General features: G+C 37.6%; 1 protein-coding gene across 12 annotated transcripts in view; it reads right to left on the bottom strand.

Annotated features, from left to right (window-relative positions):
* The window catches only part of l(2)gl (LLGL domain-containing protein l(2)gl), a 188,190-nt gene that overhangs the window by 78,233 nt on the left and 87,191 nt on the right, over positions 1-22,766 (bottom strand). For all 12 annotated transcript variants that reach the window (XR_010949716.1, XR_010949715.1, XR_010949717.1 and 9 more), the window contains 3 exons: positions 19,306-19,411; positions 18,563-19,235; positions 6,074-6,543 (listed from right to left, as the gene is read on the bottom strand). Coding sequence is in view for 7 of the 12 variants with exons in the window: in XM_067766630.1 (XP_067622731.1) it covers positions 6,074-6,543; positions 18,563-19,235; positions 19,306-19,411 (1,249 nt within the window). In the remaining 5 variants the exon portion in view is untranslated. The remainder of the gene's footprint in view (positions 1-6,073; positions 6,544-18,562; positions 19,236-19,305; positions 19,412-22,766) is intronic.

Below are 22,766 nucleotides of genomic sequence, written 5' to 3'. Positions count from 1 at the left end.
TGCCGGAAGGTACCCCAAATGATCCCGAAATAGTCCCAAACTGACCCTGGCAGGATCCCGTACGGATCCCGAAAACCATCCAGAAATGATGCCGAAAGGCTCCCCTAATTATCCCGTATTAGTCCCGAAAAAGTCCCGAAATGACCCCGACGGAATTCCTGACGGATCCCGAAAAGCATCCAGAAATAATGCCGAAAGGGTCCCCAAATCATCCCGTATTAGTCGAGAAAAAGTCCTGAATTGACCTCGTAGGGATCCCGGATGGATCCCGAAAACTATCCAGAAATGATGCCGGAATGTATCCCGAAATAGTCCCGAAATTACCCTGACGGGATCCCGGACGGATCCCTAAACCATCTAGAAATGGTGCCGGAAGGTACCTCAAATGATCCCGAAATAGTACCGAAATGACCCCGACGGGATACCGAACGGATCCCGAAAACCATCCAGAAATGATGCCGAAAGCGTCCCCAAATGATCCCGTATTAGTCGAGAAAAAGTCCCGAAATTACCCCGACGGGATCCCGGACGGACCAGAAAACCATCTAGAAATGAACTGGAAGGTACCCCAAATGATCCCGAAATAGTCCCGAAATGACCCTGATTGGATCCCGGACGGATCCCGAAAACCATCTAGCAATGATGCCGGAAGCTACCCCAAATGATCCCGTATTAGTCGAGAAAAAGTCCAGAAATGACCACGACGGGAACCCTGATGGATCCCGAAATCCATCTAGAAATGATGCCGGAAGGTACCTCAAATGAACCCGTATTAGTCGAGAAAAGTGATGAAAGTGATGCCGAAAAGGTCCTCAAATGATCACCTAATAGTCCCAAAATGACCCTGACGGCATCCCGGACAGATCCCGAAATCCATCCAGAAATGATCTTGGGAGGGTCCCAAAATTATCCCGAAATAGTCTGGGAAAAGTCCAGAAATTACCCTGACGGAACCCGGACGAATCCTGAAAACCAATCTTAAATGATGCCGAAAAAGTCCCGAAATGACCCTGATGGGACCCGGAAGGGATCCCGAAAACTAACCAGAAATGATGCCGGAAAGGTCCTCAAATGATCTCCCAATAGTTCCGAAAAGACCCTGATGGGATCCTGAACGAATCCCGACAACTATCCAGAAATGATACCGAAAGGGCCCGCAAATGATCCCGTATTAGTCGAGAAAAAGTCCCGAAATGACCCCGACGGGATGCCGGACGAATCCCAAAAACCATCCAGAAATGATGTCGGAAGGGACCCCAATGATCCCGAAAAAGTCCCGCAACTATTCCGACGGGAATCTGAACGGATACCGAAAACCATCCAGAAGTGATGCCGGAACGGTCCTCAAATGCTCACCTAATGGTCCCAAAATGACCCTGAGGGCATCCCGGACAAATCCCGAAATCCATCCAGAAATGATCTTGGGAAGGTCCCAAAATGATCCCGAAATAGTCTCGGAAAAGTCCAGAAAATACCCTGACGGGTTCCCGGACGAATCCTGAAAGCCATCCTTAAATGATCCCGAAAAAGCCCCGAAATGACCCTGACGGGATCCCGAAAGGTTTCCAAAAACTATCCAGAAATGATGCCGGAAAGGTCCTCAAATGATCCCTTAACAGTTCCGAAATGACCGTGACGGGATCCCGACAACTATCCAGAAATTATGCCGAAAGGGTCCGCAAATGATCCCGTATTAGTCGAGAAAAAGTCCCGAAATGACCCCGACGAATCCCAAAAAACATCCACAAATGATGCCGGTAGGTATCCCAAATGATCCCGAAAAAGTCCCCATATGACCCCGACGAGATCCCGCACGGATCCCGAAAACCATCCAGAAATGATGCCGGAAGGGTCCCCAAATGATCGCAAAATAGTCCCGAAATGATTCCGGAGTAGTCCCGAAAATGTTCCAAAATAACCCCGACGGGATCCCGGACGGATCCCGTAAACTATACAGAAATGATCCCGGAAGGGTCCCAAAATGATCCCGAAATAGTCCCGAAAAAGTCCCGAAATTACCCCGGCGTAATCCCGGACCGATCCCGAAAACCATCCAGAAATGAACCCGGAAGGGTCTCGATATGACCCTTACGGGATTGCAAATAAGGTGAAGCTAATTATAAAACCATGTTAATAAGGCAGCAGGCGCATTGGAGCGAATAAAAAGTTAGATAGAAACATACAGGTAAAGCTAATAAAAGCGTGCTAATAAAAACAATTGATGGAGGGCGGATGGCGGGAGTAGAGGAGAGGACCACTGATCGTTCCTCCAAAATTGTCTAGATCTCGTTCTGTATGTACAAGATACCAAAAACTATTGATTTAGGAGAAAATTCAGATTGAGTTATAACAATTTATGGATTTTACACCAGAGGGGGGTGATAAAGGGGGGCGGGCGGAGGGTGTCACTGCTTACTTTGTAAGCCCTCGACTTATTTGACCCCTTGAGTCTGTGATATTGGTGAAGGCCAGTATACGTAAAGTTATAATGTGTAAAAATTATGAAAAATAATTTCTCGAAGGGGTCATGGGACCCCCACCCCTCTTTCCATGTTCGAAAAAAATTTCGCTAGTAGACTACTGTCTGTGTCCCAAATTTCATCAAAATCCGTGTAGCCATTCTGGCGTGATTCAGTCGCAAAGACGAAAAAATATAATAATTAAATTATAACTGTTCCTAGGGGGCGGGGACCACGCCCCTTTTGAAAAATATATAGCTAGTAGATCCTTCTAGACTATTGGCTATATGTGTGCAAAATTTCATCCAAATCGGTCCAGCCGTTCTTGCGTTATTGAGTCACAAAGACAAACGTCTGGACAAACATCCAAACATCCAAACATCTTAACATCCAAACTTTCCCATTTATAATATAATATTAGATTAGATTAGATAACAGCATTATGTGAACATTTAACCAATGCAGGACACAGAGGACTTCGAAAACGCGAAAATAATAGATATCTGGGAGGAAAGGCGAATGACACTGGAAGCTTTGCGAATACAAAAAAAAAATCAATAATGGTATGAATTACAAAGAAGACGTCAACAACATCAATTGCGCATATGGACGAGGCCGTGAACATGAATGAATGTAATTTAAAGTAATGTTTATTTTTGTTTATTAATGTCTTCATGTTTCAATAATGTGTAATTTAACATTAAATGTGAGTGTAACAGTTATGTTAATGTTTTTCTTTTATATTATATTATTATGTAAAAATACCATCTCCTTGAGGAAGATGGAAGGAAAAGAAAGTCTTGTGATTATCCACCGAAAGGCTCTAATAACCACATAGAAAATTGGTTCAAACTTATTATGCAATTTGGCAGAAGTTGTTTCTTGGTATTATACATACATCTGAGCAAAATCGATTCAGAGCCCTGTCGCCTAAAAAAAAAGCTGCCTACAAACCTTTATATGCGAATAAAAAATGTAAATGGTCCTGGTCCGTCCATTTTTATTTAAACCCTCAACAAAACGTTTCATGCCATATCTAAGTCGAACAAAACTCGTCTTTATTTTAACGAAATTTGATAACATAATTTTTATGTCAATTATTGTTTTATGGCGGCCGCCGTGGTGTGATGGTAGCGTGCTCCGCCTACCACACCGGAGATCCTGGGTTCACGCCCCGGGCAAAGCAACATCAAAAATTTAGAAACAAGTTTTTTCAATTAGAAGATAATTTTTCTTAGCGGGGTCGCCCCTCGGCAGTGTCTGGCAAGCACTCCGAGGGTATTTCCGCCATGAAAAGCTCTCAGTGAAAACTCATATGCATTGCAGATGCCGCTCGGAGTCGGCATAAAACAAGTAGGTCCCGACCCGCCAATTTGTAGGAAAAATTGAAGGGAGCACAACGCAAATTGGAAGTGAAGCTTGGCCTAAAATCTCTTCGGAGGTTATCGCGCCTTACATTTATTTTTATTTTTTAATGTTTTATATCCTCTTGCGAAAGACGGTGTACGCATATCGGTGCTTTCGTAAAACACCGAGGGCAAAAAAGTAAACTTTTGCCTTGGATAATTTTAAAGACGTCAATCGAAAGCCACATAGTAGATGTAGAAGATATTACCGGTTAATCAAATATATTTATCACTCATAATATTGCAATATATGCAAATAAGATTATCAATAGAGAGCACACTATGATCCGTCAAACAGAGAGCTCAGCTCGATTGTTTGCTGGAGTTGTGCCGGGGCAAATCCATCTGGCATTGGTATTTTTATGGGCTTGAATGACCTTATTATTTATTTATTTATTTGAGAACCAGCATCAACACTAGCAACAACATCAGCACTGAAATCCAGCGAGGAATCAATCTTGCCAATAAATGCTACTTTGGACTAGGTAGGCAACTGAAAAGTAAAGTCCTCTCTCGGCGAACGAAAGTCATACTCTACAAGTCACTTATCGTACCCGTCCTGCTATGGGGGGGCAGAAACATGGACCATGACAACAGCAGACGAAGCGGCTTTGGGAGTGTTCGAGAGAAAAGTTCTTCGAAAAATTTATGAACCTCTACGCGTTGGCGATGGCGAGTACCGAAGAAGATTTAATGATGAGCTGTACGAGCTATACGCAGACATCAACATAGTCCAGCGAATTAAAACGCAGCGGCTGCGCTGGCTAGGCCATGTTATGCGAATGAAAGATGATGCTCCGGCCAAGAAAGTGTTTCTATCGAAACCCGCCTATGGAAGCAGAGGTAGAGGGCGGCGCCCACTCCGTTGGAAGGACCAGGTGGAAAACGATTTAAACTCCCTTGGTGTGACCAATTGGCGCCGGTTGGCGGAGCGAAGGAGCGACTGGCGCGCCTTGTTGGACGGCCATAACCGTTTAGACGGTTAAGCGCCAATTAAGTAAGTAAGTGAATGACCTTATAGCCCATTTAATATATGAACTTCCCCTTAAACTATTCACCAATATGAGTCTCTCTCAAGTCCATTACTTTATCACTAGTACCCGGAAAGTGCGTACTCAGGAGCAGGCTCAGGGTACTCTCTGCCGAATCCGTTCCATCAGATCCTTGCAGGCATGACGGGACACAATTTGGACCACCACAGAGCACCGTTCTGAGCCTATATCCCTCTGACCTCGCTACAAAACTTTTGCCAGGAGATCCCCTGCCACAAACTTAGCTCTATCTTATAATCCCTGAGATTCATTTTGTATGCATCCCATTTCTCAGCTTCCCTGGAGGCTTTAGGAAGATTGAATGCTTTACGACAAACCTTGCGTAGATTATCTAGGTCCACCATGATGGCTTGGTCTTACCCCTAGGTTTCTTTCTAATACAGGCTTTATCAATATCAAGATAATATTTTCCAGCTTTGCGGAGTTCTGGGGTATATGGACACTAAAACCCGATAGCCTCTTCTGAAGCTCCTCACTGTAGATATGCCAGCTGGATTTTTTAAGATTTCTATGCCAGACAGCTCTGTGTGCTACCCCGCCAAGGTCGAAGCGAACAAAACTATTATCCGAAAAAGAGTGGTCATCAAGCACCATTCAATTAGCCATTCGCACAATACTTTTATCGAGCATAAATCTATTCGCTAAATTCTAAGCATGACTTTTGCCTACGTCCACTCTTTTAACACGCAGTTGATGTTCGACCAAAGATTTAAAAGTATTATTAGTTGATAACGCTATCCAGAACCAACATAGTATCCGGTTAGGATCGATTCTTGCTTTCAGAGAGTTTTCGAGAAATCCTAAATATCTGATTGAGAATTGTCAGGACACCTTCATAGGATTGGCGAATACTTTTATTTTTTCCGAACCAAAAAGCTCCATTCTCTTTTTTTTTTAGAAATCCACGATTGTCGCCTTCATATTGTCTTGTCGAAATAACTACTGTAAAACCGGCATGCCACAAGAATGAAACACTACTACCTAATTACGTATAATGTTAGACAAACAAAAGCTACATATTAAGGGTAAACAAAATGTTTACACTTACTTATCTATATATTTTTGTAATTACAACAAGCACCATCACCACTGGTAAATTTTCCAAAATACACAAATAAATTTTGATAAAGATCAATAAACATTCTTGCTTACTTACCAACAGTTTCTTCAGTTGTTGTCGTACATAAAGTAGTAGTTGTTGCATTCAAATGGTCTCTCACTGAGTCTACGGTTATATCGCCCATGGAACTGGTAATTGTTTCATTAGCACGATTCGGTGAATTGCTCTCCGAAGTCGAGCTAGTACCATTTGTCAAATTGATATCTCCAGCCTTCTGAGCATCAACGTCGACTTTAAGTGGCTTTGTACTTTCTTTCTTAATTGGTTCATGTCGATGCGTAGCTGACGTTGAATTCGAATCATTCATATTTTCTTCGTTTTCGTCGCTTACACTATTGGCATCACCATTTGCATTGGCATTTCCATCGGTAGCCAATTCCTCCACTTCAATTCTACCTTGTGGTGTTATACCTTTTGTGGTCGATAGTGAAATGCGTTGTATTTCAGAAGATGAGAGCATATAAAGTGCTTCAGCACCGTTTGTAAAGCATAGTGATGATATACCACTAAAAATTTAATGTACAAAAAATAAAATTAAAGCTGACACAAAACTTTTCATATAAATACAATACATAGTTAAAACAGGCGAAATACGTTTTTGGTGAAATTTTTCTACTAGTAAACATGAAACGGTAAAAAAATAATTATATTTTTAATAATATTGGATTTAATCCTCTGTGCATTTTATATTCGTTAATTTTAATGTGTTTTAGACTACTTTCAGAATAATCTGTTTATTGAATTCTTATGCTTTATTACGACATAAAAAACTGGAAAGATTAAACACCAATCGTCGTCAATCGCAAAATAAAACTTTATTCAAGGATTATGGCTTGTAACTAAATCCTAACCTAGCATGCAGCCTGAAAATCGGTTGATGAAATGAAATAATTCACACTTTCATGGTACACATTTATTGAGAGATTGAGAAGTTTTGGACGAAAATTGCCTAGGGTATAATAACCTTTGATTAGGCAACTGATGTTGTTGTTGTTGCGATAAGGACACTCCCCGAAGGCAGATCCAGTACGTTCCGGTAACAAGCGCCATTAAGGTACTAGCCCGGTCTATCTCGGAAACGATTTGAAACCTTCTAGGCCATTCACCAGATCCATGAAGAACTTGGGGTCGCCAGAGCCTCGGCTGTTAAAGAAACAGGATTCGCCATGGTTAGGTGAGGTTGACAACTGGGTTGAAGAAGCTATAAATTACGCTGACAGCCCCTTGAAAGGGTTGTGCTACACAACCTCTTCAATTAGATTGGTAGTTTAGTCGCCTCTTAGGACAGACATACCTGCCGCGGGTATATTCTAAGCTCCCTAACCCGCTGGTGTGATTAGACAATTGATCATGATGACAGTTTAGATAACCATTCTACTTGGAAAGCAAACTATCCACCTAGTATTACTCATACAAATCGATTCGATTATATACCTCTATGCCTAGATAACTGCTTAGGATATGCTGTTACATCCAATAATGTACTTGTATATACAAATTTTGGAGTGAACACTATAAGCGGTAAGGTTTCTTTCAACAAAGCCTCAAAATAACTTAAAGTAATAAAAAGATCATGGAGGAATAACCAGGTGAAGTAAGCCTTCAATTGTCTTGCTCTAAACTCTTCTTTGTTCTGTCATTATTCACCAATGTTGTTCCCGAAAAAAGTTTTGCTTCTTGCACTTTTGAGGTGTAAAATATGCCACTTTTAGTAATTTTTCACATAAACTATTAGGTGAGACCTTTACTGGATTTAATTACAGAGATTCATCATTTTGGTACCTTTGGTGTTGGCTTCCATAAGTAAGGCCGTGCCAAACTAATACGTCCATATTTCTGCTGTTTCCATTATATATTGTGAGGAGTATTATCAACACTAAGGCATACTATCATCTCTAAGCCGATACTAAGCAGTCACTTGTATGTACGTAAACAAATCAATCATTATGTCTACTAGACTGGGTCGATTTATTAACCTATATCGCGCCATCGATTTTTCGATAGGATTTGGGCTCATGAAAAAAAGTTCCACTACGCATACCCAAAAAAATAATGTTTGAGCCTGCAAAATTTCAACGATTTTTTCGATTTTTTATGCATTTTTTCATTTTCAAGGCTCCGAATCATTTTTTATGTATTTTTTTTTCGTGTCAATTGGGAAATACAAAATTGGTAAACGCAGTTTTTTGAAAAAAAAAATTTTCTTTATGGAGATTTAGAAGAATTTTGGTCGAAAAATCGATTTTTTTTGCAGGCTCAAAAATTATTTTTTTTGGGTATGCGTAGTGGAACTTTTTTTCCTGAGCCCAAATCCTATCGAAAAATCGATGGCGCGATATAGGTAAACTTTCGTCCATACAAATCGACCCAGGTTAATGTCTACACATATGTACATACAAGAAGTAGAGAGATATGCACAAACACATGCATATATCTGAGATACTCACAAAAGTATGCATTCATCGGTGGAAGTATCACTCACATATACACACGCATATGGCTATGCGACAAGCTATAATCGTGCATCTGTAGTTTATAGCTGGTAAGGCTATAGCTGGTAACTAAGTAGTAAATTCTAGAAGAAAGGCCTAGAAGTATGCGAACGATACAGCAGAGAGTATAAAAAGAGCGAAAGCTGAGTAATCATGAATCAGTTTGTTTTAAATACGCTATCAGTTGCGGAGTGAAGTTTAATTGTGAAGTACTTTCAAGGCAATCTAATAAAGACCATTTTGCATTATTGAATATTGGAGTGTTTTATTCAACAGTTTAGCTATACGAACGTTAGCAGAAGGTTGCAAATAAGGGGAATTTCCCAAAATTCGTTACAATATGTTTAATTCTTTGTTAAAATAAACTATTTGCATTCACGTCATATTTAACAAAGGGGGTTCCCCTGTACAGTGCTACTGAAGACTTTCGAAGTATGTTTTTCTCATTCCTACAAGAACACCAAAATTGTCGTATTATCCTTATTTATGATAATACTTCGCTAAAGCAATGGCATTCTAAATATACAAAAAATGTTTTGGGGGATCTTCTGATTAAGTTTGTTGTTATATATTAGAAGGGATATGTTTTAATTCCGACTCTCAACGACAAATCAACATAGCAGATGAACATTTCAATGAAATTTTGAGGATGGAAACACATTTAATAGTATAACGACCACTTTCAAGTGCGACTGTAAAACTTTTCATCGAACCCGAAACTCATTTAAGCTCCCCAAAAGGTAGAAAAGTTCAACTAAATAACTGACGTACGTACTATATATGAAAAGCACATCTTTCTTTTATGTCCGGGTTTTCAATGAAAGTTTCAACTGAGTTGAATTTGAGGTAAGTTAAATTTTGCCGCATCGATTGAATTTTACTGCTCATCACAGCTTATGTGACCAAATTAAATTTTTTATTTTTACTCGATCCTAAAAGTAATGTAAATTCGCACTGGTCCTTTGTATTCCCTTTTGCATTAACGTTTGGTGGCACTGATATGCTGAAAAAAGCAGTTTCTATAATGGCTTTCGTAGCAAACTATTTATTTTTCTTCTCCTATTTTTTCAAAACGTGTAAAAATGTTACCCTCTTCTGAACGTCGAAAATACATTCCTACGTTTCAGATAGCGTAGATCTTCTTTGTTTATTTATTTCACCTGGTGATTCCACCATGTAAAAAGATTAATAAAAAAAAAAATAAAAATATAAAAAAAATTTTTTGGATTACTTTGATTTATTTTCAATAATGACCACAAACTATAATTTTTTGTCTAATAGTAATCAATTAGTAACTGCTTTTTTTCGCAAACAATTGAAATAATAATTGGCAAATAAATAGGCATCTGATTGATTAATAATGCTAATTCAAATTTAACGGGTCTGTTTGAAACATTACCCACTCAGCATTTAGGCGATTCAATTTTGAATTTCCCTAGATATCAGTACAATTTGATTACTCTTTCTGACTAAATTATGAGTTATCATACAATTGAACAAAAGAAATAATCGAATATGAATACTTTTGATGTTCAAAAACTGAAAATCATTTTTCGATCACTTTTTGGAATCATTTTTGAAGTCATTTGATGATTAGATTTTAAATTTCATAAAAATCAACAAAAAGAATAATCAAATATGACTACTTTTGATGATTAAAAACTGAATATTGTTGTTCAATCAAATTTTGGAATCATATTTGAATCAAATGTGCTTTAGCTGATCAAAAATTTTTAATCATCTTTCAATCAGCTTTCTGAATCTTTTCCGAATATCTTTGTTGACTGAACAATAAATTTTATACTTGTTAAAATTTTACTTTTCATTGAAAATCTTATTTTTTCACGTGCACACATTTTTTCAATCATGAAGTTAGAAAAAATATATAAATTTTTATTTATTTACATATATAAAAGATTGTAAATGCTGCTCGTAACCGAAGATGCCCCAATCATTTCTCCACCTTCAGCTTCCAAGAAAATACATAATGGTTGGACAATACAAAGTTTGTGAGCAATTTGAACCCCAGGTAAGTGAAACTATCTTGACATATGTACCTGGATATGTCTTCAACATCCCGTACCGTATCGTATTGTAAGATATTGACGATCATAGCTGATGCTGGATGTTGTAGTCGCAGGTGTATATCGGTCAAGTTTTTTTGCGAGTGACCTGTGGTTCAAATAGCTCATTTCCGCATTCTTTCTTCCCCTGATGAAATAAGATTATTATGTAGTATCCTATTTTGAATGAGATATGAAGAATAAATGCATTATAATGGCAAAATGATTCAAAAATCTCAACCAAAACGATTGAAATATATTCACGAATATGATCAGAAAATGACTGTGAAAAGCAGTCAAATATTAATCTAAAACTATTAAAGCTCAATTTTATAATGATATCAAATATGAATAAAAAGCGTTTCGAAATAGGAATCATAAATGATTATTCAAGAATAATCATATTTATGGTACATTTTTCTCCCGACGATACGTTAATTTTCGAACAGAAAATGCTTTTAAATTTGAACGTTTTTAATCATCTTGGGGTATGATATTTAAATATTTTTTAATCAAAGTTTTCAAAAAATGCTGGCTGGGTACCGTCCGCTCGAGATAATTATACATACAAGTGCATACATTTGAGAATCTAATTATATATCGTGAGCACTTATCTTTGTTTATAGGTACATACATACATACCAAAATATTTACACTGTATGATATATTAAAAAAATAATCAGCCCAATTCTAAACGAAAAATCCGTGCGAGTTTTTTCCCTTCTCCCATTCCTCGTATTCTAAATAAAAATTCCTTGTGAGTTTTTTCAATACAACAACAGTTTTGTTAATACAACAACAACCACAATATTTTTAAGTCGAAAAATATATCATAAGCAACGGAAGAGCTCTTCGCATATTTCATGCAGCCATCCAGAAATTGCGCAAGGGTTTTTTAAGAAGGCTTAAATAGATTTTGGCATATGGCGAAAGGCGAACTCAACTCGACTTGGCCGCTGTTGCTGTGGCACCAATTCATTACTCATTTCAGTGAGTACCACATGAAATGCAATAATGTGCATTGTTTATACCTTATTTCTTAATTTCAAACAAACTGGCAACAATAATTAAACTTTACAATTTTTTAAACAAAATAAGAAATGCGCAACGAAATTTCAATTGATAAAACAGCTGACTTCGAAAATTCGAAATTCCTATTCCCCAATTATTCTTCTCCCTAGGAGAAAAGAATTGGAGGAATTTTTCCGCGGGAATAAAAAAATCCGCGAGAACAAAATTCCGCGAGAAAATTTAGAATTGGTCTGAATATAATTTTGAAGACATATCAAGGGCTCAGAACCAAAAGGGTCTAAGTGACATTTTTTTTAAATTGAGTTATACCCATATTTGTATATTTAATATAGTGTCTATTTGTTGACAATGCGATGCAAGCCATTTTGGACACTTTAGTGCCATATATTTGCCAGGCCAAAAACGTACTAAGTTTTATTGCATTAATGATTGGAGCCAAAAGGATCTAAGTGCGCTCCTCCAAGCAATACAATTTAATTGCTCGGCCAAAAGAACATGCAGAATTTTTTCAAGAATGCAGTTTTGTAGCCCGTTTAATTTTAGTATAATAAAGTGCTAAACTTACGTTCGTAGGAAGTCTCGCTGATTTGAAAGAGGTTAAGAAGCCTCTCCCCTCTGTCGTCTGTGCCACAGACTTGGGTTCAATACTTGACTAATGTAAAAGCAGGCTTACATGAAAATACATCATCGTATAGCAGTGATAAAATAAAATGAAACTGACGATTAGAAAGTCAGCTGTTATTACAAAAAATTTTCATCTAATTCGTGGTATCAAATTTACATATTTTGTGTGCTTACGACATTTTGCTCAAGTTAAAGTGATTTGAAATGAGTGAACTAAATAACATTATGTTTGCTGGGTTGAGCACATATGGTCAAAAATTAAAAAAACAGTTGTTGTTTTTTCCCGACGCGTTTCGACGTTCTTTTTTCACGTCATAATTTACACACTAAATTTCAAAGAAGACTTTGACAATATCAGCAGCGTCTACTCAGCTGTTATTCAGAGATGTAAATCAAAGTAAACAAAAATGCAAGTGCTACTGTTTATGTATATTTGTTAAAATAAAGTGCAATAGTTAATTTAATTATAATACAATTAATGTAAGTAAATAAAAAAATTGTATGATGTATCAGTTTCATGTTAATTGTTAGAAAGTGTTAGAAAAAATTATCAAAATGTTAATATGTACATTATTTCTGCATATTTATCGTCAAAGAAATCCCCAGAAGATGACGTGAAAGAAGAACGTCGAAACGTGTTGGGAAAAAACAACAACAACTGTTTTTTTAATTTTTAACCATGTGTGCTCAACCCAGCAAACACAAATATAATAAATTGGTCCATCTATAAACATAAATAAAATTATTTCTCGTAAGTACTTGTGAGCGAAAAATGCTCAGCGCTTAAAGTTGGAAGACCATCTTTCCTGCTAAACGAAGATGTGTTTAAGCCGTTACACCCAACTCCGTTGAAGATTCCATACCTAAAATGGGAAAATTTGACCCAGCTTCTTCCGTACATTCCACCTGTCCACCACGATTTTTATATGAATATTCCCCATGAGACAAACATCAAAAATTCACAAAAAAATTCAAACTAAGAAGGAAGTTGAAAATGCAGAACTTGATGAAGTCCATGACAGTCTTTTATCTGATTACGATAATTAGACACACGGTGCTTCACAGCCCAAATCGTCCACCATGAAAAATGGAAATTCCAACAAGAACTACTTCTTTTGACAAGATAGAATGGTTTATAAACAAAATATTATGATAGTGATTAAAGTTTTGCAAATTTACACGATTTTGTTGCTGAAAATCGCCACAAAAATTTTTGGTGTCCTGTAAAAAGGACGGCCTATAAAACCGATTTAAATTATCCTTTTTTAAGTTTATTTCCGGATTTGCTCTAATATCTATTTAAGTATCGTAATTAAAGAAACATTTTAAGATTTCTTGTATTAATAAGTCTTTAGGCATATCTGGGTTAAAAATAGCGAAATTTTTGCTGAAATGCAACTGTACGTTGTATATTTTCTATGAATACTTAATATAATGTCACTACGCCTAATGTATGCCAAATTCGCCAAAATTTGCCGAATTTTCAACTTTGTTCTCAAGATTTTTAGAACTCCTTTGAGTAAGCAGTTTTGAAGCCAGTAAGTTAATCTTAGTTTTGTAAAAAATTTCCCTAATTTTTGGCAATTTTTTTCTTGAATTATACCCCATAGGAATTTTTTAACGTAATTTTTTTTATATGGAAAGTCTATCCTCGTAAAAAAAAATTTGCCAAAAATCAGATATACATTCTACGAGCTTAAGTTTAGCACTTTATTATACTAAAATTAAACGGGCTACAAAACTGCATACTCGAAAAATTTTTAAATGTTATTTTGGCCGAGTAATCAACGTTCGAAATTTTATTGCATCAATTTTTGGAGCCAAAAGGGTCTAAGTGCGCTTGGATCCAGAAAAAAAATTGCCACAAAGCAGCGAGACTTCATACGAACTTAAGTTTAGCACTTTATTATACTAAAATTAAACGGGCTACAAAACTGCATACTTGAAAAAATGCTGTATGTTCTTTTGGCCGAGCAATCAACGTTCGAAATCTGATTGCAATAATTTTTGGAAATTTACAGTTATTTTCCATCTGCAGGAAACATCCTTTGAATTAGTTGACTAACCTGCATTCATTTAGACAGGAATCATTTCAAACGCATTTACCCAGAATTTACAATAAGTAATTTACATTAACATTAATTATCTCAATTCAACGTCGATGTTACTTAGATCCTTTCGGTTCTAAGCCCATCATATGTAAGTATGCACATCAAGTTTTGGATCCAGTCGAGTATACAAGAACTTTATACTCAGAATTTCCCATAGCCCCCCAAAAACTAAAGATAGAAGCCAAAAACGTCTTGCCCATAGGTTGAAGCATATATAAGTCTTTTGCTTTGTTTCTGATTACTCCAGGAGCACAGATTTATTGTCATTGAAAAAAGCACATTTTGGAGCTTGCAACAACCATTAGTATAACAAATAAGGAAGACTAAGTTCGGTTGTGACCGAACATTACATACTCAGCGGCCAAATTACAGCTTGCAAAACTTTTAAATTACCTTCTTTTAAAAGTGGGCGGTGCTACGCCCATTGACCAAAATTTTACTAATTTTCTATTCTGCGTCATAAGGTCAACCCACCTACCAAGTTTCATCGCTTTATCCGTCTTTGGTAATGAATTATCGCACTTTTTCGGGTTTTCGAAATTTTCGATATCGAACAAGTGGGCGTGGTTATGGTCCGATTTCGTTCATTTAAAATAGCGATCTGAGATGAGTGCCTAGGAACTTACATACAAAATTTCATTAAGACTCAAGTTATCGTGTTTGCGGACAGACGGACATGGCTAAACGAATTGTTTTTTTCGCCCAGATCATTTTGATATATAGAAAGAAGTCTATATCTATCTCGATTAGTTTATGCCGTTACGGGGTACCGTTATGCGAATAAAATTGATATACTCTGTGATCTCTGCTCAGCTGAGTATAAACATGTCCGGGGACATTTAGTTTTTGTTAAAATTTGTTAACCAATGTATAATAACCGTGGTGTGATGGTAGCATGCCCCGCCTACCACACCGTATGCCCTGGGCTCGCACCCCGGGCAAAGCAACATCAAAATTTTAGAAATAAGGCTTTTCAATTAGAAGAAAATTTTTCTAAGCGGGATCGCCCCTCGGCAGTGTTTGGCAAGCGCTCCGGGTGTATTTCTGCCATGAAAAGCTCTCAGTGAAAACTCATCTGCCTCGCAGATGCCGTTCGGAGTCGGCATAAAACATGTAGGTCCCGTCCGGCCAATTTGTAGCGAAAATCAAGAGGAACATGACGCAAATTGGAAGAGATCTTTTCGGAGGTTATCGCGCCTTACATTTAGTTATTTTTTTATAATGTATATCTATGAATCTTATGAAATAAAGTCGCTAAATACCGTTGAAATGCCGTAACTTTATACAGAATACTCCGAATTTAAAAAATTTTTTTTTTGCATTCGAAAACTTAGCTACGTGAGAAAGACATTTTCAATATCACTTACATACTTAATTGGCGCTTAACCGTTTAAACGGTCCTACAAGGGGCACCAGTCGCTTCTTCGCTCTGCCAACTGGCGCCAATTGGTCACACCAAGAAAGTTTAAATCGTTCTCCACCTGGTCCTTCCAGGCGGATGGAGGCCGCGCTCTTCCTCTGCTTCCATAGACAGGTTCCGATAAAAACACTTTCTTAGCTAGACCGCCATCTTTCATTCGCATAACATGGCCTAGCCAGCGTAGCCGCTACGTTTTAATTCACTGGACTATGTTGATGTCTGCGTAAAGCTCGTTCAGCTCATCATTCAATTTTCTTCGGTACTCGCCATCGGCAACGCGTAGAGGTCCATAAATCTTTCGAAGAACTTTTCTCTCGAACACTCCCAGAGCCGCTTCATCTGATGTTGTCATGGTACATGCTTCTGCACCATATAACAGGACGGGTACGATAAGTGACTTGTGGAGCATGATTTTCGTTTGCCGAGAGGACTTTACTTTTCAATTGCCTACCTAGTCAAAAGTAGCTTTTATTGGCAAGAGTAATCCTTCGCTGGATTATCAGAGCTGATGTTGTTGTTAGTGTTAATGCTGATTCCCAAATAAACGAAATCTTTTACTTCTTCGAAATTATGGCTGCCAACAGTAGCGTGGTTGCTCGATGACAGCAGGTACTTCGTTTTCAATATAATTTGAAAATATATATTATAGGGGCGTGCCAAATTGCCAAAATGTTGTAAAAAATCATAAAGTTCTTGTGTACACCCCTATAAATTGCAGTAAGAAGTTTGAAGTATTAAAAATTTTAAACATTTCGTTTAAATTCTTAAGCAAAAGTTATATTTTTTGTATATTTGTATGTATTTGCTAATGTTTGCGCACTAAGGAGATTTAATCTTCTTCTATCTATATATATTGTAACGAATATTAGCAACACTAAGGGATACTATCATCTCTAAGCCGATACTAAGCAGACATTTGTATGTACATAAGAAAATCAATCATTATGTCTACACATATGTACATATAAGCAGTGGAGAGATACGCACAAACACATGCATATATCTGAGATACTCACAAAAGTATGCAATCATCGGTGGAAGTATTACTCACATATACACGCGCATATGGGTATGCGAGAGGCTATAAACGTGCATCTGTAGTTTATAGCTGGTAAGTTTATAGCTGGTAACTAAGTAGTAAATTCTAGAAGAAGAAACGTCTAGAAGTATGCGAACGAGACAGCAGAGAGTAAAAGGAGCGAAAGCTGAGTAAGCAGGCATCAGTTTGATTTAAGCACGCTATCAGTTGCGAAGTATAAGTTTTATTGTGAAGTATTTTCAAAGTAGTCTAATAAAGACCATTTTGCATTATTGAATATGGGAGTTATTTATTCAACAGTTTAGCGATACGATCGTTAGTAGAAGGTTGCAAATAAGCGGAATTCCACTAAATTCGTTACAATGGAAGAATGTATGAATGCAGCTTTTGGATTCCGAAACCACTCCACCGATTTTATTCAAATTTGCAGAACAGATTTACAGTAACCCAGGGAGTGTTCCGGGAAGTGGGCCAGGTACTGATTTATTCGAACAAATTCTATTCACGGTTCAATTTGCCAGAAATTTATGGTAAGGTAGCCTTTTGCCTTAGTATTTACAATATATTTTTCCCAGGAAGTTGACCAGGGACCGATCTTTCGAACAAAGAGAAAGGCAGAGAGAGGAGAAAACAAAAAGATAAGGAAAAGGGGGAACGAGGGGGAGGAGTAGAGGGTAAAAACTTCTTTAAACTTATGCGTATAGACCAAAGTTAGAGCAAACAACGCTAGATCTTCTAGTAATTATATATGAGGAGTTCCATATAAAAACTCAATAAGTGCACATACAACTTTTTCGGATTTGATATAACCAAATTAAAATTTATAATATCTTCCAGACTATTTATAAAAACTATAGAAATAATTGGTCTTACTTACTTAACATTTCGATTAAAAATATGGATTTTGTACTGAGACCTTACATATTTTGATTACGTTTTCTCAGTTTTCTCAAAAGTGTTCGATTGTAATTATTGCGTTTTGATTTGGAGTTCCCCATATACTAACTGAGAAGAGTTCCGTTTTCTACGAGTTTTAATTCTCAAAGATCCTTTTAGGTATGGGTTTTGTTTATAAAAGTTTTATAAAAAAACACAATAAGAAAATAATATATGTAAGTATACTTTGCTTATATGTTTTAAACTTCATAAGGTTCTGAAATCGATCGTTGAAGCGAAAATATTTGAGGATTTGATGGGGTCAAAGTGTAATATCTCAGCCGAATTTGTATTTTTAAATTTTGTATTTCTAAAGAGAAATTATTAATTTAAACAAGGAAAAAAATATCTTCTTCAACTTTGAAAATTGTTTTTCGGCCCCTTTGAGGGTCGATTGTAAATTCTGATTATCTTTTTTTTGTTTACTCGACTTGATGCATGTCTCGCAAAAAGCATATTCAATTTATTTTATGATTGTTACACAAATAAGCGCTCACCAAATTCTATGGCATCCTTAAATGTTCTGTTACGTAGAATTTATCTTATGCATGCAATAAACGGTAATGTTTTTCACAACTATGTGGTAACGAAAAAAAAGTATTTTTTATATTTTAAAGAAAGAAAGAAATTAAAAATTAAAATAATCAAAATTTGTTTTTAATGAATTGGAAAGTAATCATTAAAAATGGAAACAATGACAAGTAATCATAAAATGGTTTCTAAACAAAATAATAAATTAAAACCGTAATCATTCAAATAAGTAATCATTATTTAACAGGTCTGGGTATGGAATACATTTTAAACTTACTTTATATCCTCTCGTCTGACGGCTGCGGCATTCAATTGTCGTTTCAGCTCTGGTACTGAAAGTACCATTATATCACCTAAATTTGTTAAACAAAGCAAGGCCATTTCATTATATATACGAGCATCTACACCACTTCCGCCGGTTGAATTAGCGCTAGTATTTGCTAAATCATGTGCGTTTTCTTGTGAACGGGTAGAAATCGATTTGGATGGACTACCCCCACCGAAGCCGTGTGCTAACAAATCGGACGATAAACGACATGTGAATGATGCAAAATGTATACGGCGAACTCTTGCTCCTTCATTTGCAGTTAACTTATATTTATTGATGGGTTTCAATTGTGGCAGGGAAAATACTTTAAATTGTTCTTCAGAAGCTATTAATAATCTATGTGGGGGTGCAATCGCACCACTAGTACTGTGTTGATCAACAGCACAACCGTTTTGATCAAATATAGCTATACCGACAACAGGCGCGCGATGTTTAAGCTGTATTTCTTTTGCTAGTAGGGCTGAAACACGACGAGGTTGCGTTGCTGCTGTTGTAGCAACAGGATTACCACTTACTGGTGGTATATTAGTCGCAGCCGTTTGAGCGGCTGGTAAATGCAATAAAAATACTGATACTGTACTCGAGTTTGTGGCTGACCACAATGTGGGAGATGTTATATTAACTGTAACAATATTTAATATTATTAAATGATATAATTTTTATATCTAAAAAATATACATATATTTAATTACCGTTGGTTATAAAAGTTTTGGCGAACTGTAAACAACGTACCATTGAGCCCATGCCATCGTCTGTCGAACGAGCTTCAACTTGCCTTTCGATCGGTCGTGCTTCCAACTGTAAAATTTGTTTAAAATTACGTAACTCAAAGCAATTTCTATTAAAGTACATACATGGGGTAAAATTTCGTGTAGAATTGTTTTACTATTGGACCTCAGCTTATATGTCAAAAAGCAAGATTTGATAACAGTGCGTTGCCAAGATACTGGGGGTTGCAAATTTTATATTTCTAATGATCTATGTTTTTATTAGGAAAACACACACTAGAGTTAACCTTTTTTTATATGTGTGGGACACCCTGTAAAAACTTCTTTACACTTATTATATTTTAAAAAATCTCTTTTTGCAATGTATGTTGTTTTTGTAAGCTTACAGTTAGCTAAACTGAACATTTTTGATCATTCGATTTTTGTACTTATGTATCTTTTCAAAGAAATTAAAGTTAATATTAGCAATATTAAATCGACTTTTTAATTGCTGGAAAATTATCTACCTACATAAGTGTTTCATCAGGCAAGAACACCACATTGAACAGTGGTAAGAACACTCCCACACTGGTGACCCCGACGTGATCCTGATTTACAACACACGTACTCTCTAGTGCCCTATCGGAGTACAGCTGCGAGTCCTGTTTTAAGTACCACGCGTTTTTTCTAGAAGCCTAGCAATATCGAAAATGCCTTCCGACAGCGGAATATCTTTACCACCGACGGACTCTCCACAACAACAAAATCAAAATTCGGTAGAAGCGGCTGCAAATGAAACTCAGGCCGCAGTTATCTACGCCCGGCTGTCTGTCCCTGCAATGTATAGTTCAAACATAGAGGCGTGGTTTACATCTATGGATTTTTGGTTTACAGCCTCTGGAATCACGTCAGGCAAGCAATAGGTAGCCACCGTGTTTGCAGCACTGGACCCCATTGTGGTTAGCCAATTGGCCCAAATCATCGCCGACAAGCCACAGACCGAGAAATTCGAATATGTCAAGACAAAAATCATTGAACATTTCGCCGATAGTGAGCAGATACTATCTGATGATAATAGCAATAGGCTATTACCGGAACTACCACTAGGTGATAGAAAGCCTTCGGAGCTGTATTTCGAGATGAAACGTGTGGCAGGCACTACCTTGGGTGACGCTGCTCTTAAAGGTGGACAGAACGTTTACCAGCATTTGACCAGCCGGTTATCGCTGCATCGTCTGGCACAGCAGCAGAATTCACGAATATAGCCGATTCAATAATTAATGTCGTTTCTCCCCAGCAAGTAGCGCAGGTACGAACCGATGCAGCTGAATAAAGTCAACTTCATAAAGCAATAGAGGACGTGTCCAAGCGATTTGAAAGACTCAGTTCGAAATCACGTTCTCGCTCACAATTTCGATCAACACCGACAACGTACAATAACACGAAAAGCACGAGTCGACCGCAAGTAGCTAGAAACAGAAGTTCATCATCAGCCAATGCTGAATGCTGGTATCATCAGAAGTATGGGACTAATGCTCGCAAGTGCCGCAGCCCCTGTCGACGCACGGTGGGGTATTTGATCAATCTAGCTGGCCAAAAGTCGATTTTTTTCAAAATATTAAAATTGTTTTTAAATATACTCCCTGTCGTTCCTAGATGTCCATTGAATAGCATACATACCCCAAAACCCATCTTCAACGTCAACGGAGCTAATCTAAAGTTGTACAAAAATTGTGTGCAGTTCGATGTATTTTTGGATTAAAAAGCAATTACCCTTCTAACCTAAATACTTGTTCCCTTGTTTAGCCTTAATCCAATCTCGTTACATTTTCTTTTAGGACAGGTAAATGTGTTTTTAATTCATGCGTTAGATTTTTTATACCGCATGTTTTAACTGATTTATTCTACTTGTTACACTACTACTTTTCAATATTAAATTTTTTAGAAAACCTTGCAAACAAAAAGATATATCTTTTTTTCATGCCATATCATGTCAGTAATTTTTTGACAATACATACGCTTGTGTTTGTTTCAAAGTTCAAGTTGTCATACGATATTCGTCCAACCGCCACAACTTTGTATGCAGAAAACGGTGCTGTTATAAGGGTACTAGGGGAAAAACGAGTTAAATTAGACCTAGGCCTCCGCCGCAGGGTATTAAAAGGGATGTGACAAATTTTATCAGTGGTTTTGAAGCATATCAACGGTTGAAGGTGCAGCGACATAGGAAATCATCACCTGCAAAATAAGCACTGCCACAAAATAGATTTTCGCACATAAATATCGACATCGTTGGACCTTGTTCGCTATGCGAAGGGCAGCGATACTGTCTCACCGTAATAGACCGCTACACGAGATGGCCAGAAACTGTACAAATCCCAGATATGACAGCCTTTTTCAAAGAACTGTTTCTACAATCGGGGCCAACCATCTTCGTACTACGCCGTATTACGCCAATCCAATGGTCTCATAGAACGTTGGTATACAAAGTTTAAAACTGCCATACTCTGTCACCAGCCTGAAAAATGGACTTATTTTCTTCCAACAATCTTACTCGGCCTCAGAGTAGCATTCAAACCGGATATTGGTGCGTTGCCAGCAGAGCTCGTCTATGGAACGACGCTCAGAATTCCATGCGAATTTTTTCAAACGACCAAGTCACCTGTGCCGACAAGCGAATCGGTTGCAAAATTTCGCCAAGCCATGGAAAAGCTAAGGCCAACGGAAACCGCCCATCATTCGCCAGCAGCAATGTTCGTTTCATCGAAACTGCTGAGCTCAACACACGTTTTCGTCAGAAACGACTCCATACACCCCTCGCTGTTACACGCAAAAATCCAAAATACTTTACGGTCATCATCAAGGGGCACCCCAGCAATATTAGCATTAATCGAGTTAAACCTGCTTTTTTAACAAACAGCGATCTCGAAACGCCAGCTCATCCTGAACCAAATGCTCAAAAACATATAGAAACGCCAACTCATTCTGAAATCAATCAGCAGCCACAAAAGATCGAAACGGCAACTAATTCTGAAAAAGGACAGCCGGCACAAGATAGTAGCAAGAGCGTTCCGACGAAAACCACCCGCACTGGTCGCCAGATTAACCTTCCTATCATTAATCTTAAATGTTGGCATACAATTTCCTTCTGTTATTGCATGTGCACCAAAAGAAGTCTTAGAATAAAGTGTTATATTTACGACAATTTTCCAGAAATTTTCTTAACAAAGGATGCGCTCCCCCAGCGGGGCAGGGGACTTAGAATATACCCGCGGGAGGTATGCCTGTCGTAAGAGGCGTCTAAAATTCCAAACTGATTCAAGGGGTTGTGTAGCGCAACCATTTCAAGGAGTTGCCAGCGCAATTTATTGCTTCTCCAACCCAATTGCCAACCTCGCCTACTAACAGCCGAGCTCTGGCGACCCAAAGTTCCTCATGAATCTAGG

This window comes from Eurosta solidaginis, chromosome 2 (genome assembly GCF_040869045.1).
Source record: "Eurosta solidaginis isolate ZX-2024a chromosome 2, ASM4086904v1, whole genome shotgun sequence".
Lineage (NCBI taxonomy): Eukaryota > Metazoa > Arthropoda > Insecta > Diptera > Tephritidae > Eurosta > Eurosta solidaginis.
Note: the sequence above shows the minus strand (reverse complement) of the source record. Positions and strands in the feature narration are given on the sequence as shown.